This window comes from Gavia stellata, unplaced genomic scaffold (assembly GCF_030936135.1).
Source record: "Gavia stellata isolate bGavSte3 unplaced genomic scaffold, bGavSte3.hap2 HAP2_SCAFFOLD_34, whole genome shotgun sequence".
In the NCBI taxonomy this organism is placed as follows: Eukaryota; Metazoa; Chordata; class Aves; order Gaviiformes; family Gaviidae; genus Gavia; species Gavia stellata.
The window spans coordinates 5204215-5217823 of record NW_026776320.1 but is presented as its reverse complement, the minus strand read 5'-3'; the positions used below and the strand labels follow the sequence as shown (position 1 = coordinate 5217823).

The 13609-nt window shown below is 43.1% G+C and overlaps 1 protein-coding gene across 2 annotated transcripts; it reads left to right on the top strand.

Moving 5' to 3' along the window:
• The first annotated feature begins 296 nt into the window (after positions 1-296).
• On the top strand, positions 297-12216 carry LOC132320883 (E3 ubiquitin-protein ligase TRIM36-like). 2 transcript variants are annotated; one of them, XM_059834512.1, is made up of 10 exons: positions 297-539; positions 2369-2378; positions 3778-4103; positions 5557-5703; positions 6803-6898; positions 7839-8092; positions 8754-8878; positions 9433-9726; positions 10030-10327; positions 11838-12216. In XM_059834512.1, the coding sequence occupies exons 1-10, from the start codon at positions 498-500 to the stop codon at positions 12214-12216; spliced, it is 1971 nt and encodes a 656-aa protein (XP_059690495.1). In that variant the 5' UTR covers positions 297-497. The 2 variants fall into 2 exon arrangements, with proteins under 2 accessions (XP_059690495.1, XP_059690496.1); XM_059834513.1 differs by lacking the exon at positions 2369-2378 and having other exon boundaries at positions 297-523; positions 3782-4103.
• The last annotated feature ends 1393 nt before the right edge of the window (positions 12217-13609 follow it).

Here is a 13609-nt window from a genome sequence, read left to right as displayed (position 1 = left end):
TTTCCTCCCCTGCAAGGCAGACATGACCTAAAGATGAACCGAGTTTGCCTAGTGGCGGTGTTCATTTCAGTTGAAAGGAATGTTGTCAGTGCTTTCATAAATGTTAATTGAGATTTGTTTGCAGCGTTAACCAGCGGAATGCCTCAAACCAGCTAGAATGTGCGATTCTAGAATAGAACGATTATTCTAGAGAGCTGGGCTTTTGTGACATACAGACATACAGCTGTGCAGTAAGTCTTGCTGGCTCACGTTTTCTGCACTTACACTTGTTTTTCCCTCTTTCTGTCATGAAGGTTACCATTAAGGGTATCGAAAGAGAGCTCATCTGCCCAGCATGCAAGGAATTATTTACCCATCCACTGATCCTTCCTTGCCAGCACAATGTCTGTCACAAATGTGTGAAAGAAATACTCTCTGCATTTGAAGACTCTTTTGCTGATGGAGGCTCTGAATCCTCTAATCAGAGTAGCCCTCGAATTCAAAGCTCTTCTTCTAGCATGGACAGGATTAGTAGATCAGGTACGTATCGGAATTTTTGCGTGTTTTCCTTATTTTATGTGTTCGACTGACTTGAGCCGAATTGCGTCTGCATTGGTAAAATGTCTTCCCGGTACTCCTGATGCAGTTAAAGAGATGACTTAGGGATAGTGCGAGTCTTGTTCATTCTGTGGCAAGAACAATGGGAATATTTTTAAGGACAGTGCACTCTATTTCATATATAATAGATCAGTCTTTGTGGCGTCCTGTAAATCTTTGTAACCATTGTATTTGTTTATTCCTGTATTTCAGTTACATTGAGATGCAGTAGCATCATGTTCAATAGCGTCGATGTTGAGGTGTAGATTTCAGCAGTTTTATTGCCTGTCAGTGGTACTGTTGAGGTGGTTCTCTCAGGTTTCGGCCAGCCTAAATTGAGTAGTTCGACTTCCTTCTGAGCCTCTGCAGACTTTGCAAATGATGGGTTTGTCCTACCCAATTCATTACGCTTACAATAAATCATTTTCCATAGATGATGGTTATTGCACGGTTGCAGAATTGGGAGACAGATGACTGTAAGAAGACTGCGCTAACCGCCTCTTCCAGTGTGGTCTGCTCTGGAAGCTTTAAGGAGCACTCCTCATGCTCTTTGTGATGTCACACTAGAAAGATTCTTACAGCTGTTGTGTAATCCACAGATGAGTTGTTCTTTTACACAGGTACATCGAAAGTACTTCTTGAAAGAAACCTCATCTTGGCTTTTAGGCTTCCTTCTGACGTAACTGTCCACTTTAAAACCGCAGTCCGCAGTGATCTGGAAGAGTCGCCCACAAGACAAACCCTAAAGCTGTGTCTTGTATTTTGTATGTTACTAACATTCATCATCCCCTTCCCAGTTTTCAAAGCTCAAATATTTTATTTCACCCACTTCTTTTAAACAACTCTTGAGTTGTTAGTACTGGTACTCTTTCAGGATCAGTTTGATAAGCAAATGCTGTGTTTGCTGTAGCTTGGCAGGTTGAGGCTTGCATCATTTGAGGGAATCCCCAAACGAAATAACTAGTTGTCTTCATTACAGTCCTGTTTTCTGGATATGGGGTGCACAGCCCCACAATCACTGTTTAGCTCTGCATACATTTCAGCTGCTTTCTCAGCTCTCTCTACCTGCAGCGTTATGTGAAGTTTGAATGAAGAGAGCCCACTGGTGACTGCCATCTCCCAAATCCAAGTCTAGTCCCTTTTTTCCTCAGTAAGCATGATGTTCTGTCACGGCATTGTATGCATGGACTGAAGCGGTCACCGGTTTCCGCTGCAGCTGTCCACTACATGGTTTTACAACGTGGACATCAGGGCACCAGGTTGGGTGCCTAAGGAGTGGTGGGCGCACCGTGGGTGACCTGACCTCCTTGTGAGAACTGTGGCTTGCCAAGCGTGGCAGTATCAGACAGGCTGTGCGTGGGGACCAGGCCCCCCATGCTGCTTTCAGCAGTGTAAGTAAGGAGGTAATCCTTAATCTTCCGTGGAAAGCTGCCCTCCAGCTTGCTCTCTGTCGGGCAGTAGAAATAGTGATCTAGCATGATGGGGTGCGCAGGCAGTGCTGTGGCACCGTCCACGCTGTGCACAGAGGAGGCAGAGCTCCCTTGGGAACCTGACATTTAGATGCTACTAGATGTCACCCATACTGTTCTGTTAATGCAGTCTAGCTGTTCTGCTCAGAACCTACAGAAAAGCATGAGACCAGCTGAGTTTGAGACTGACATTTATTCATGCTCTGGTTGTGGCTTCTTAGCTGATAGTGATGCATAACTACCATGGGGTACATTTTGAAGATTTTTAAAGGAACTAGTTTCTTACAGGAGTGTTGGTTTGTTTTTTTAAAGAGACTGGAAAGGGCGTGAGAGGTAGGGAGGTTTTGGATTGTTGGGTGAAGCACCCACAGAAGAGTGACACAAGGCAAGTGTCTTTTGGATAGCATCAAAGGACACTTCAAAAAGAAATGAAGCATCAACATTTCTGATGGGAAGATCCTCACTAAATACAGATGGGACCAAATTTCACTTTCTGAAGAAGAACCAGTTTCAACACTAAGAATTCAGCTTGAAGTCATACCTCTATTTACAAATTAGTTATACCAACATGCAGTCATCTCAAGGGGATCTTAAAACCATGCTCCAGCTCGAGAGAATGGTTTTTTATTTCTTTGTAAGGGGAGGCTGAGAGGATACATGTTAAGCCTAAACACTGGCTTAACCTGCTTCAGTAATACATAAAGGACTAATTTTGATAGTTGTGCCCTGTGGGTTCATGAGTGAGACATGGGGATGCACTCTCTGTTTGATAGCCTCAAGAATGTTACCCTGGAAATAGTTTTTGGGTCTGTGTGAGCCATCCCCTGGAACAGGCTCCAAAGAATCCCTAGGCTTGCGACTTTACTTGAGCCTTGGATCACTTTATTTTGGAGAAGAGGGGAAATTTGTGCATAGCTGTTTCGTAGGAGTGCAGCTTCTCTACTGTCCCCTTTTGAAATGAAAAGAGATAAGCTGTACCCTTGTGTAACCATGCAGATCTGTGGTTCCCCAGTTCAAGGTAGAGGAATCTCTCAGACATAACCGTCTCAGCATCCCCTTTGGTGTGCGGGGCTTACTTAGCAGCCCTCCTTTATCAAGGCCGTTCAGCAAGGGCCAAGTCAGCCTCTATGTATTTTGACTGAATGATTTGGCTGAGATTTCCTACTGGTGATATCTAGTTCTCTTGTTTTCCTCTTTAGATTTGTATGATGCCTCTTGGGGTAAGCCAGATAAGTTTGACTCGGCCAAAGCAAACTTCAGGGAGCTCCAAGTTGGCTATATTTGTCTGGGAATAACCAGTCTCACTCTGGGAATAGACATCTTACACTTCAGCGTGTTACGAAGCTGTTGCTCTCTATGTGCGCAGCCAGTTAGCCTAAAACCAACTGGTTTCCGGAAGGTTTTGTGTTTAGTCTTTTGAAAGGCTGCGGCTTGAGTGCATGCAAAACTAGACGAAGAAGATAGGATTGGAATAGCTAAATTAACCTTACCATAGAATTAAGTTTTAGAGCAGTAGTTTGTAATGCCCCCTGAACTCAGACATTACACTACCTTGTCATGGCAAATGTATTCTCTTTGGCTTGGCAGAGTGCATATGAATTGGTATTGTACTGGTTTGGATGATGTGCTACGATAGTTTGAAATTGGTTCATAAATTCCTGTGCTTCTCCCTTTAAAATCTAAACCTCTTCTGTTTACACTCCTCCTAAATCAGGATTTGGTGTCTACACAGGCAGAAAACGTAATTCACTGACTCCTAGATCGAGTCTGTTTCCTTGTCCGGGTTGCCAGCGGGATACTGATCTCGGAGAACGTGGCATCAATGGCTTATTTCGCAACTTTACTTTGGAAACCATTGTGGAAAGATACAGACAGGCAGCCAGGGCAGCCATTGCTATTATGTGCGATTTCTGCAAACCTCCACCTCAAGAGTCCACAAAGAGCTGCATGGACTGCAGGGCAAGCTATTGCAACGAATGTTTCAAAATACACCATCCTTGGGGAACTGTGAAAGCCCAACATAAACATGTAGGACCAACCACCAACTTCAGACCCAAGGTAAGTATCCCGTATCTTACAGAATTTGGGTTGCAGCATTTGCATATAGCTTCAGACATATCTGTGCAATGGTAGTTGCTTTTTGGGACCGTTGTTCCTTTTTTGACTATTGCTGTTATTCATTGAGTGAACCATAAGCTTTTGTTCTTGCTGACAGCATGACTGCAGTTTTGAACATGTCTGCCTGCACAGACGATTCTCCTGAAAGTTTCCTTCCCTCCTCGCACCTCCCCCCGAATCCAGCAGTCAATGACAATGGGATAGCTTATTGCATATTCTGCTGAATGACAGTCTTATGTACCAAGGTGCTAGCGAGACTGGTGTCTTTGGGCTTTTCACCATAGACTAAGATAACATTTGGGGCTTGAGAGTTGGTTTCAGAGATGGTTTGCAATTTTAGCTTAGTGTGTCCATATTTATGCTACTCACTTCTATTTTTGAGCCCTTTCCTGTCCTTTCTTGTATGTGTGTGCGTGTGTTAAAAGATGATGCTTTTAAAGCTTGACTGTTGGCACTGATGTCGTGTTCTCCTCCTTGACATGACACTGAAAAGCTTTCTCAAGAGCTTCTCTTTGATAACATGGAGTAGATGCCCCAAATGTCTTTCAGTGCTCTGGAATGAGGCAAAGCATTTCTTTTTTTTTAAAACACACACGCACACATGTGCACAAGCACACCCACCCACCCCCACCCACCCCCTTTTAGACGGTTTTATCTGTTGCTTGCGCTTGGAGTTGAGCAGCACTTTTTTTGCCTCTTCGAGCAGTTACTTCAACGTGTTCAATTTTTGAAAGATTACTTTTAGCAAACACCAGCTTTTTCGCAATGCTGTTTAAGCTGCTACTGGAATTAACGCTCAGCATGAACAACTTGTAATTGGAGTCAGACAGAAAAAATGAAACACTGGAGCCTTTTATCTTTAAAATGACTGTGACTGGTGGTGTGGCTGCATTTCATCTGTTGCTCCAAGAGCAATGGCTATGTGGCTGATCAGAGTCTAGCTTAAATTTAAATCATTACAGTATTATGTCAACTCCTGCCTTAAGACAGTTCGTAGTTGTTTCAAGAGATGCTGGCATGGACACAGTTAAATTTGACAGCGTGGCTGTGTTATATATTGCATTTACAGCTCTGAACAGGAGTGTAGGGAGCTTGAGGCACGCAAACAACTTCAGGGATTAGCAAAATGGTTGATTGCAGTATGGAGGCTACATGATGTGTACACAGACATCGCTACAGGTTTACTCACTGTGAACCTCGTGAAACTGTGTGTGTTCATCTGCTGGCTTTCACTGGCATAGACAAATATAAAAGGTGGAAGATAAACTGAATACAAAAAATCCACTGATGAAATCAGATGCTGCTGTGGGGTGATTTAGTGTTTTGATGGTTTGTTGGCCACCTCAGTTTTTGGAAGTACACCTGCATTCTCTCTGCTCTCTTTTTTTTTCAGATTTTGATGTGTCCAGAACATGAAATGGAGAGGGTAAACATGTACTGTGAAATCTGCAGAAGGCCTGTTTGTCATCTTTGTAAACTGGGTGGATGTCATGCAAACCATAGAGTAACAACCATGAGCACTGCCTACAAAACCCTTAAGGTAAAAGTAAATATTGTTGGACCTGGCCTTAAGAAGGGGAAAAGTACTGAGCTTCTGGTGTAAGGGCAAACTCCCTGTGGCAGGAAGCCAGGATGTGTGTTTAGAGGACACTGAACTAGTCATGAGGCATGCTGTTGTGCAACATCTGTTAATATCTATATTAGTGTGACATAGCGCACTTCTGAGAAACTGTATTTTCTATGAGGCTTGAAACATAACCTCTTAAAAGTGCTTCCACCTTGTTTTAGCCAACTAAAGTATAGCAGTACTGACCAATGCAAAAGGTTTAAGCAGTTTATACTTTACAATCTAGCTTTTTTCAGGTAAGTGTCCTTGTGGCTTGGATTAGCTGATACTTCAGAAGCACTCCTGAAAAATTTGCATTGGAAGTATCTGTTGGGACCTTGTATGTTTCTGAAGTTGCATAGCTGTTAATTCGCAGTACAACAGGGAAGACTTGCAAACATTGCTTTGTTGTTAAAGAATGATTGCTTCTACCTCCTCTTCTTCCTTTTCTTCCTCTCTTGCTCACAAGAAGAAAAAAAAAGGGGGGGCGGGGGGGGGGGAAGACCAGACCAGCCTGCCTTGTGCTCTTTGGCCTCCTTGCCTGTTTGCAAGGCTTTTCCTGTACAGCTGTTAACTCTTGCAAGTCAGGAAATGCAGAGACACTCCTAAGTTCATGCTTTGAACCACTCATTCTTCTAGCAAATCTTACTACAAATGAGTTAATAACTAACGTGGCTTTTCTGTAAGTTTTAGTAACGTCCTGAAGCCTCATGTTCCTAGCCTAAGAGAAGGTGGCACTTGTGGCTGGGGAAGACTTGGCCAGCTGAGGCTGTTACCTCTTGTCCTTAGAGGCTTTTACCTCTTGTCCTTAGAGGCTGTGCCCCCAGTCCTGCCCACATCAGTGGCCTGATGTCCCTGTGCAGTCATTGCGGGTCACTGAGCAATTCTCCGCAGGGTTGCTGCTCATAACTGGTGGCAGGCTGTTGTCCTTGTAACTAGATAAAGCGAGTGCTAGCTGGATGACCTGCCTGTGCTGGTTGTCGGTTTGGGTGGGATACCCTTCTTCTGCTAGCTCGCTGTTTTGTTTTAACAGGAGAAGCTTTCAAAAGATATTGAGTACCTCATCAGTAAGGAGAGCCAGGTGAAAGCTCACATCACACAGCTGGATCTGCTGCTGAAAGAAACAGAGGTAAGAGTGTCTTCCGTGTTGGCTGGGGATAGCCCTTGCAGGGACACAGCAGAGACTCAAACTGTTTTCACTGAAGTGTTTCAAATCCTTTGGCTTTTTTCAGTTAGCCAGTAAAACAATTTCTGAACAGTTTGTGTTAGTCCTGAATCACAAATGGTAAGACCTAATCCTGACAGTGTTGGAAATATGGGCAACATACAGAGGGAAGTTAAGTTTTGGGTGCTGCTGTAAATTTAATTGAAAGAAAGCTTGTTTGATACCTTAATCAAAGAGAGGTGGGTTAGACTTACAGCTCTTGTGTATTAACGGTGCTTCACAATTTACACTGGCTGTTTGCCGCCTTGAGGATGTTGCAATAAAGTCAGAATGAAGAGTCAAATCTCCCTGCAGAAGAGTCAGAGCTGGGAGCTCACGTACAAGCTGAAAAACACAATGGCAGAAATTGCAGGAGCTCCTGGCCCTGCCTGTATCTTGATAAAGATTGTCTCTGTGCTTTGTAGTTCCTTTTATCCAGGGCACTAGTTAGAGGTGACCCTACAGTTCTGAGGGCATATGTGAGAAGCTGGGCTGGACCCCCGTCTCAGTGTGGTTGGGGAAGGTGGAGGAGCACCTAGCTCTTGGGCATGAAGACTTCAGAAACTGACCTGTTTTTACAGTGCTTTTCCATGAGCTGTTTAGACACGTGCTATGCGTAACTCAAGACATAATCAGAGGAATACTTTCCTGCTCTTCGTTCTCTGTGTTGATCCAGTAAACGCTCACTAGCTTGGGTGCAGTGCTGATCACATTTTCAGTGCTGATGGGCATAACAAAGCTCATTAGTCTTGTCTGTCAAATGGATGACTAGATTGCTGTGATACCTTGAGCAACTTGAGGTATGTTTCTGTACACAGCCACAGTGCTGTGGAATCTGTCTAAAATGTCTTTTGTTCCCTCCTAGTGCAACAGTGAACGAGCTAAAGAAGAAGCATCTCAGAGCTTTGAGAAATTATCTCATGTCCTAGAAGAGAAGAAGTCCGCAGCTCTTAGGGCAATTGAAACTTCTAAGAATTTAAGGCTGGAAAAATTGCAAACGCAAGCAGAGGAATATCAAGGGCTCCTGGAAAATAATGGCCTTGTAGGATATGCTCAAGAGGTGCTTAAAGAAACTGATCCATCTTGTTTTGTTCAAACAGCAAAACAGCTTCATGACAGGTATCTTAATTATCTTCTGTTTGAAGTACAGATACTGTTCCAGGATGTCTGGTCAGTCATATTCTTTTGACACCTGCTAGCAAAGTACTGAATGCAGTACCTTGTATTGCAAAGGCTCAGAGATGGTCCCAGTACCGTTCAGTAGAAATTGCTACATTACAGTGTGCGTTAAGAAACAGCAGTCAGGAGGGGCTCTGTCCTGTGACAACACGTGGCCTTGTTCAGTAGGACTGCACTGGAAGGGTAGCCCATTCAGCTCACTGACACATTCCTTTGCTCAGAGATTGTATCGGGTATTTGCAAGTTAATCTAACAGGTCTCTTCTGGCTTTAAAGTCTTTGATCTTAATAGCTGTTCTCCATTAGCGCTTCACATCTATTGTGTTCTTTGAACATAATGCCCCAAATTGTTAAAATGCTCTACCAGCTGAACGATTACCTCTTCATTATCTTTACACTGATACCTTTACACTGCTGTACAAAAGACCTTAAATTTTGCATTTGAATTCTGTCTAGAGAGACAGAAATTTCTGGGAGACATCAGTAAGTACATGAAAACAGCACTTTTTATAAAGCAAAACCTAGCATTTTTAGTTTAAGGAATGCACACATGTGAATTCCCTTTTCTCTGTTCTGCCATCCCTTTGCTTCTGTGCTTTCAGAATCCAAAAAGCTACTGAATCTCTGAAGAGCTTCAGGCCAGCAGCTGAAACTACTTTTGAAGACTTTGTGGTGGACATAGCTAAGCAAGAAGAGATCCTTGGTGACTTGTCCTTCCATTCCAATGGTAAATTGCGAGAGCATCAGGTCTTTCTCAAGTTACGACTTGAAGGGCTTCTCTGGAAAGAGGCAAAACTTATGCAGGGCTGCAGCTGCAGAACTCAGTCTTGTGACTTGCATTGTCCCTTCTGTCTCTGTGATCCACAAGGCATTACCTGGCAGCAATGCTAGCTTCAGCTTTGAAAAAGAAGCTAAGATGCCGTTGCATTCAGTACCAGTTTACATTGGCTTCCAAAACATTGTAGTTAAGGAATACTAGGTCTTCCTAGAAGCTTTTTGTTAACATGACAGAAAAGAATAGGCTTTTAGATGCTTTTTTAGCTGCCAGCAAAAATAAATAATACAACTTTCGAAGTAAAAACAGAAAGTAAGGGATTTATGTAAGTGCATGAATGGAACCATCCTCATCTGTACTCTTTAACTGATTGAGTCAGATTTCTGCCCCCACCCCCACCCCCCCCAAGTGCTATAGCCACTCAACAAAGGGCTTGTATGGTTAATTCTAAAACAACAGATATCTAAATTTGAGGGTTTTTTTCTCCTGAATCTCTGGCATTCCAGGTCTAGAAATACCAGAAATCAATGAAGAGCAGAGCAGAATGTACAACAAAGCTCTGATCAGCTGGGAATGCCCTGGGAAGACAGACTCAGCTGATCTCTATGTTCTTGAGTATCATAAGCTTAATGGAGAAGAGGAGAGTGCGACGTGGCAGGAGATCAAAGTTTGCAGCAAGAGCAAAGTAATATCTGATCTCGATGATGACAGCTCCTATGCCTTTAGAGTTCGAGGATATAAAGGGTCCATCTGTAGCCCTTGGAGCCGAGAAGTTATTTTGCGTACGCCTCCAGCTCCAGGTATTGGGTTTTCTTCTGTCCACAAGGTGTTGAATCTGTGTCTGTCGGTGTTAAGAGCTGTAGGTGGTTTCCAGTAGTTCCCAGACTTCTACTCTACTGTTACCGGTTGCGTAAATGTTTAGAAGCACTGTTAACAAACAGGTTAAGTAGGTGGCATGCTGAGACCGTTTTAGCTTGCATGACGTTCCCGGTAGCCTTTAAAAGTGAGAAATTCTGATGCCAGCATGACTTAAAATGTAGTTTATAAGCACAGAAGGCCAAATACTTAACTAAGAGGAAATTTTTTTGGATACTGTTTTTCAGTTTTCAGTTTTCTTTTTGATGACAAATGTGGGTACAACAGCGAACATCTCCTGCTAAACCCAGGAAGAACCTCTGTGGAAAGCAGGGCTGGATTTCCTCTACTGCTGGGATCTGAGCGCATGCAGATCGGATGCTACACAACCCTGGATTACATCATTGGCGACACCGGGATTGCCAAAGGGAAGCACGTCTGGGCTTTTCGTGTGGAAGCCTATTCATACCTGGTGAAAGTGGGAGTTGTTTCTAGCAACCAGATACAGAAATTGTTCCATAATACCCATGATGTGACCAGCCCAAGGTAAATTGCAGACTCTTGCTCAATACATGTTTTATATAAGGAGATGGCTTTTTAAAAAATAAGTTAAGAGTGAGTCTGGTCGCAATTAGTACACAAGGTGAACCTAACTAGTGGAAAGTAGCTTGAAGGATATGCTGTAAGCAGGTTGTCCTGTTCATCCCCTGCTATTAGCAGAAAGGTGTTGTAATTATCCAGAGTCCTATTTTCATTCTTTTTGGGAAAGAAATGAAGTTCCTATAGATGTCAAGATGTGCCAGTTAAAGCAAGAAGGTAAAAAAAAAGCATCACTTGCAAGATTGAAGCAATGTTTAATTGTCAATAGTAAGACTCTGCCTTAATTTCCTTAGCATACTAGGTTTGGCAGCCATTCAGAGGTACAATGTTCACTGTGTGTATCTGTGTATCTTTGCTGTAGCTTGCGTCACGGTGGATTCCAAGTCACTGGCTTATCCCAGGCTATACACTTGCATATGGTACTGGAGTGCTACTGTTCCCAAGCCAAAGTACAGTGGACAAACCAATAAAAAGATTTCAGCTCTGAAGTATGGTTGTAGTAAGCCTGGATGTGTCTAGGAACTGCAGGCTGGGAAGCTATCTCCTGAGGACTCTTAACTTTTTCAGGAATGTAAAAAATGTATCAGCTTCCTCCTGTGTAACATACTGAAAGTGTAAGAACGCCTGTGTCTTGAGCTGCTTAAAGCCAGACGGAGGCTTTTTGCAAAGTGAGAAATTAGATCCTGATTTCCTGATTTCTTTTTCCTTATCCACACAAATACCTGGAAAACTTTGGCTGACACAAATCCAATCTCCCCCCAGACATCCCAAAAATGCAAACCTAGCTAGGGATTGTCGGCACAGAAGAATGTGTGCTTCTCCAGTGTGTCTTCATCTGGTGACAGAAGTAGGGGGCAAAAGCATGTAGACTGAACAAATCTGGCCACAAACTTTCCCCAGTAACCAGCTGGGAAACAGGGGTTCATGGAAACCTCCAGGCAGAGCACTTTAAAAACAACCAAACCACCAAACCAAAAACTTAAACCACTACTTTTTGTGTTGTGAATTTTAAAGACAATGTAATACAGCAGTGGTGAGGAAAACTCATAGGACAACAGTCATGTTAAATGTATTTACTCGTGTCATTTAACATTATGTAAATGAAGTTAAACATACCTTGTCTGTAATCATTAGTCATAGTCGCTAAATTACTTTTCAAGTTAACTAATTTGCTCTACCTGTAGGTTCATTAATGATTACCTAGCATGAGTACATTTAGATACATCCGCTCCTTAGTAAAGCCTTCTGTGGTCTTGTCCTCGTTAGTGTTTAGCTGTTATTTATTGTCTGAAGTGGCCCAAGTGAGTGTTCTCCACCTACTAAATGCGTCTTCCCTCCTGGCTTAGGTATATTTTTACCCCACAAGGTTTTGCAGGTGACCATGTGGTGTTTCTTGTCTTACAAAAATGTTTTCTCCAGTTCACATCACTGATCCCCCTTCAGAATTTGACAAAAGCAAATGGTTGTTTTTCTGTTCTCGGTACGAGCAAGACAGTGGTCATGACAGTGGGAGTGAAGATGCCTTCTTTGACTCACCACAGCCTTTCACACTGGTCACTTTAGGCATGAAGAAGTTCTTTATCCCCACAACACCTGCTGCCCCCAAGGATCCAGCGAGCAGAATCCTTCCCCTGCCATCGTGCTTGGGCATCTGCCTCGACTGTGACAAAGGCAAGGTGGGGTTCTACGACGCAGGCCGTATGAAATGCCTTTATGAGTGCGAGGTGGACTGCTCTGGCATAATGTACCCAGCATTTGCGTTAATGGGTGGTGCAGCAGTTCATCTTGAGGAACCTGTCACAGCAAAGTACGGGGAGTACCACGACGACATCTAGTGCAGTGATCTCTTCCCATTGCTGTTCTGAGGTGGAAGACGAGAGAGAGCAGAAGAATTCTACCTTAGTTTTCACTCCTGATTAATTACATTCTGTCCACATGTTGCTTACAAGCCTCTGGGTCATGCTTTTTTTAAACAAACGGTTCAGACACGTCCCACACTAGTGGGAAATGTTCTTCCAGGAACTCTCCTGCCTTTCTTGTGATCTGTGCAATGCTTTTCTCCACAGACTTTCTTCCCAGGGGGAAGCAGGGAAGAAGTTTGACTAGCAACCAAAATTACTCTTCGGGGGTAGAAATCTACCTTTTGTGTAACGTAAATCCTTACATAGTCAGTTTTGCATTTAATGAAATCAAAGCTGACAGCATGTGATTGCCATTCTCCTTTCAAGAAATCTGCCTGAATGCCTCTGAGGGGTCAAATGCTTTCCAATTAACCCCTGAGCACCAGGGGTTGGGCCCTTCAGCACGAAAGAACATTTGCAAAAATACAGTATAAAGCAGGGAGAAATCAGAACTGCAGCTGAACGTTTAGGTTTTATTTGGAAAGAGGAGGGTAAACTAGAATCTGATTGCATGTCATATACCTTTAATGTGACTGTAAGCTAAAACTCTAATTCTGACACCTGGTGTCGTGTAGTTGGTGGCATAATGGTAAGTTTCTTGACTCTTCCAGGCTTTTACTATAGGCTATATAAAAATATATAAAGTGCAATTCTACCTTAAACATCAGACTCACTTTAGAGTCCAAAATCAGAAGTGTTTGCATGTGTGAGTAATTGTACCTGGTATTTAGGCAAAAGCATATGAGTTACTGACATCAGTAATAATATGTGAACTTTTAAAAAAACATCAGGTATTTCTTTTAATACTTGTTTCTATAAGTTAACTTTTTGATCTAGTAGCAGCTTGGTTTTTTAGTAAGAATGTTAAAAATGCACTGATTAAGTTCTGAGACCCGATTTCTGCCTTAAAGGATGTCTCACCTCAAATTTCTGTTCCTCTCCTTTTAAAAACTGTATCACATAGTAGTTTTGCGTAGAATCATAGAACCACAGAATGGTTTGGTTTGGAAGGGACCTGTAAAGATCATCTAGTCCAATCCCCCTGCCATGGGCAGGGACATCTTTCGCTAGATCAGGTTGCTCAAAGCCCTGTCCAACATAACCTTGAACACTTCCAGGGATGGGACAGCCACAGCTTCTCTGGGCAACCTGTTCCAGGGTCTCACCACCCTCACCATTAGAAATTTCTTCCTTCTATCTAATCTAAATCTCCCTCTTTCTGTTTAAGCCCTCTTTATATATTGAAAGGCTGCAATGAAGTCTTCCCTGGAGCCTTCTCCAGGCTGAGCAACCCCAACCCTCTCAGCCTTTCTTCACAGGGAAGGTG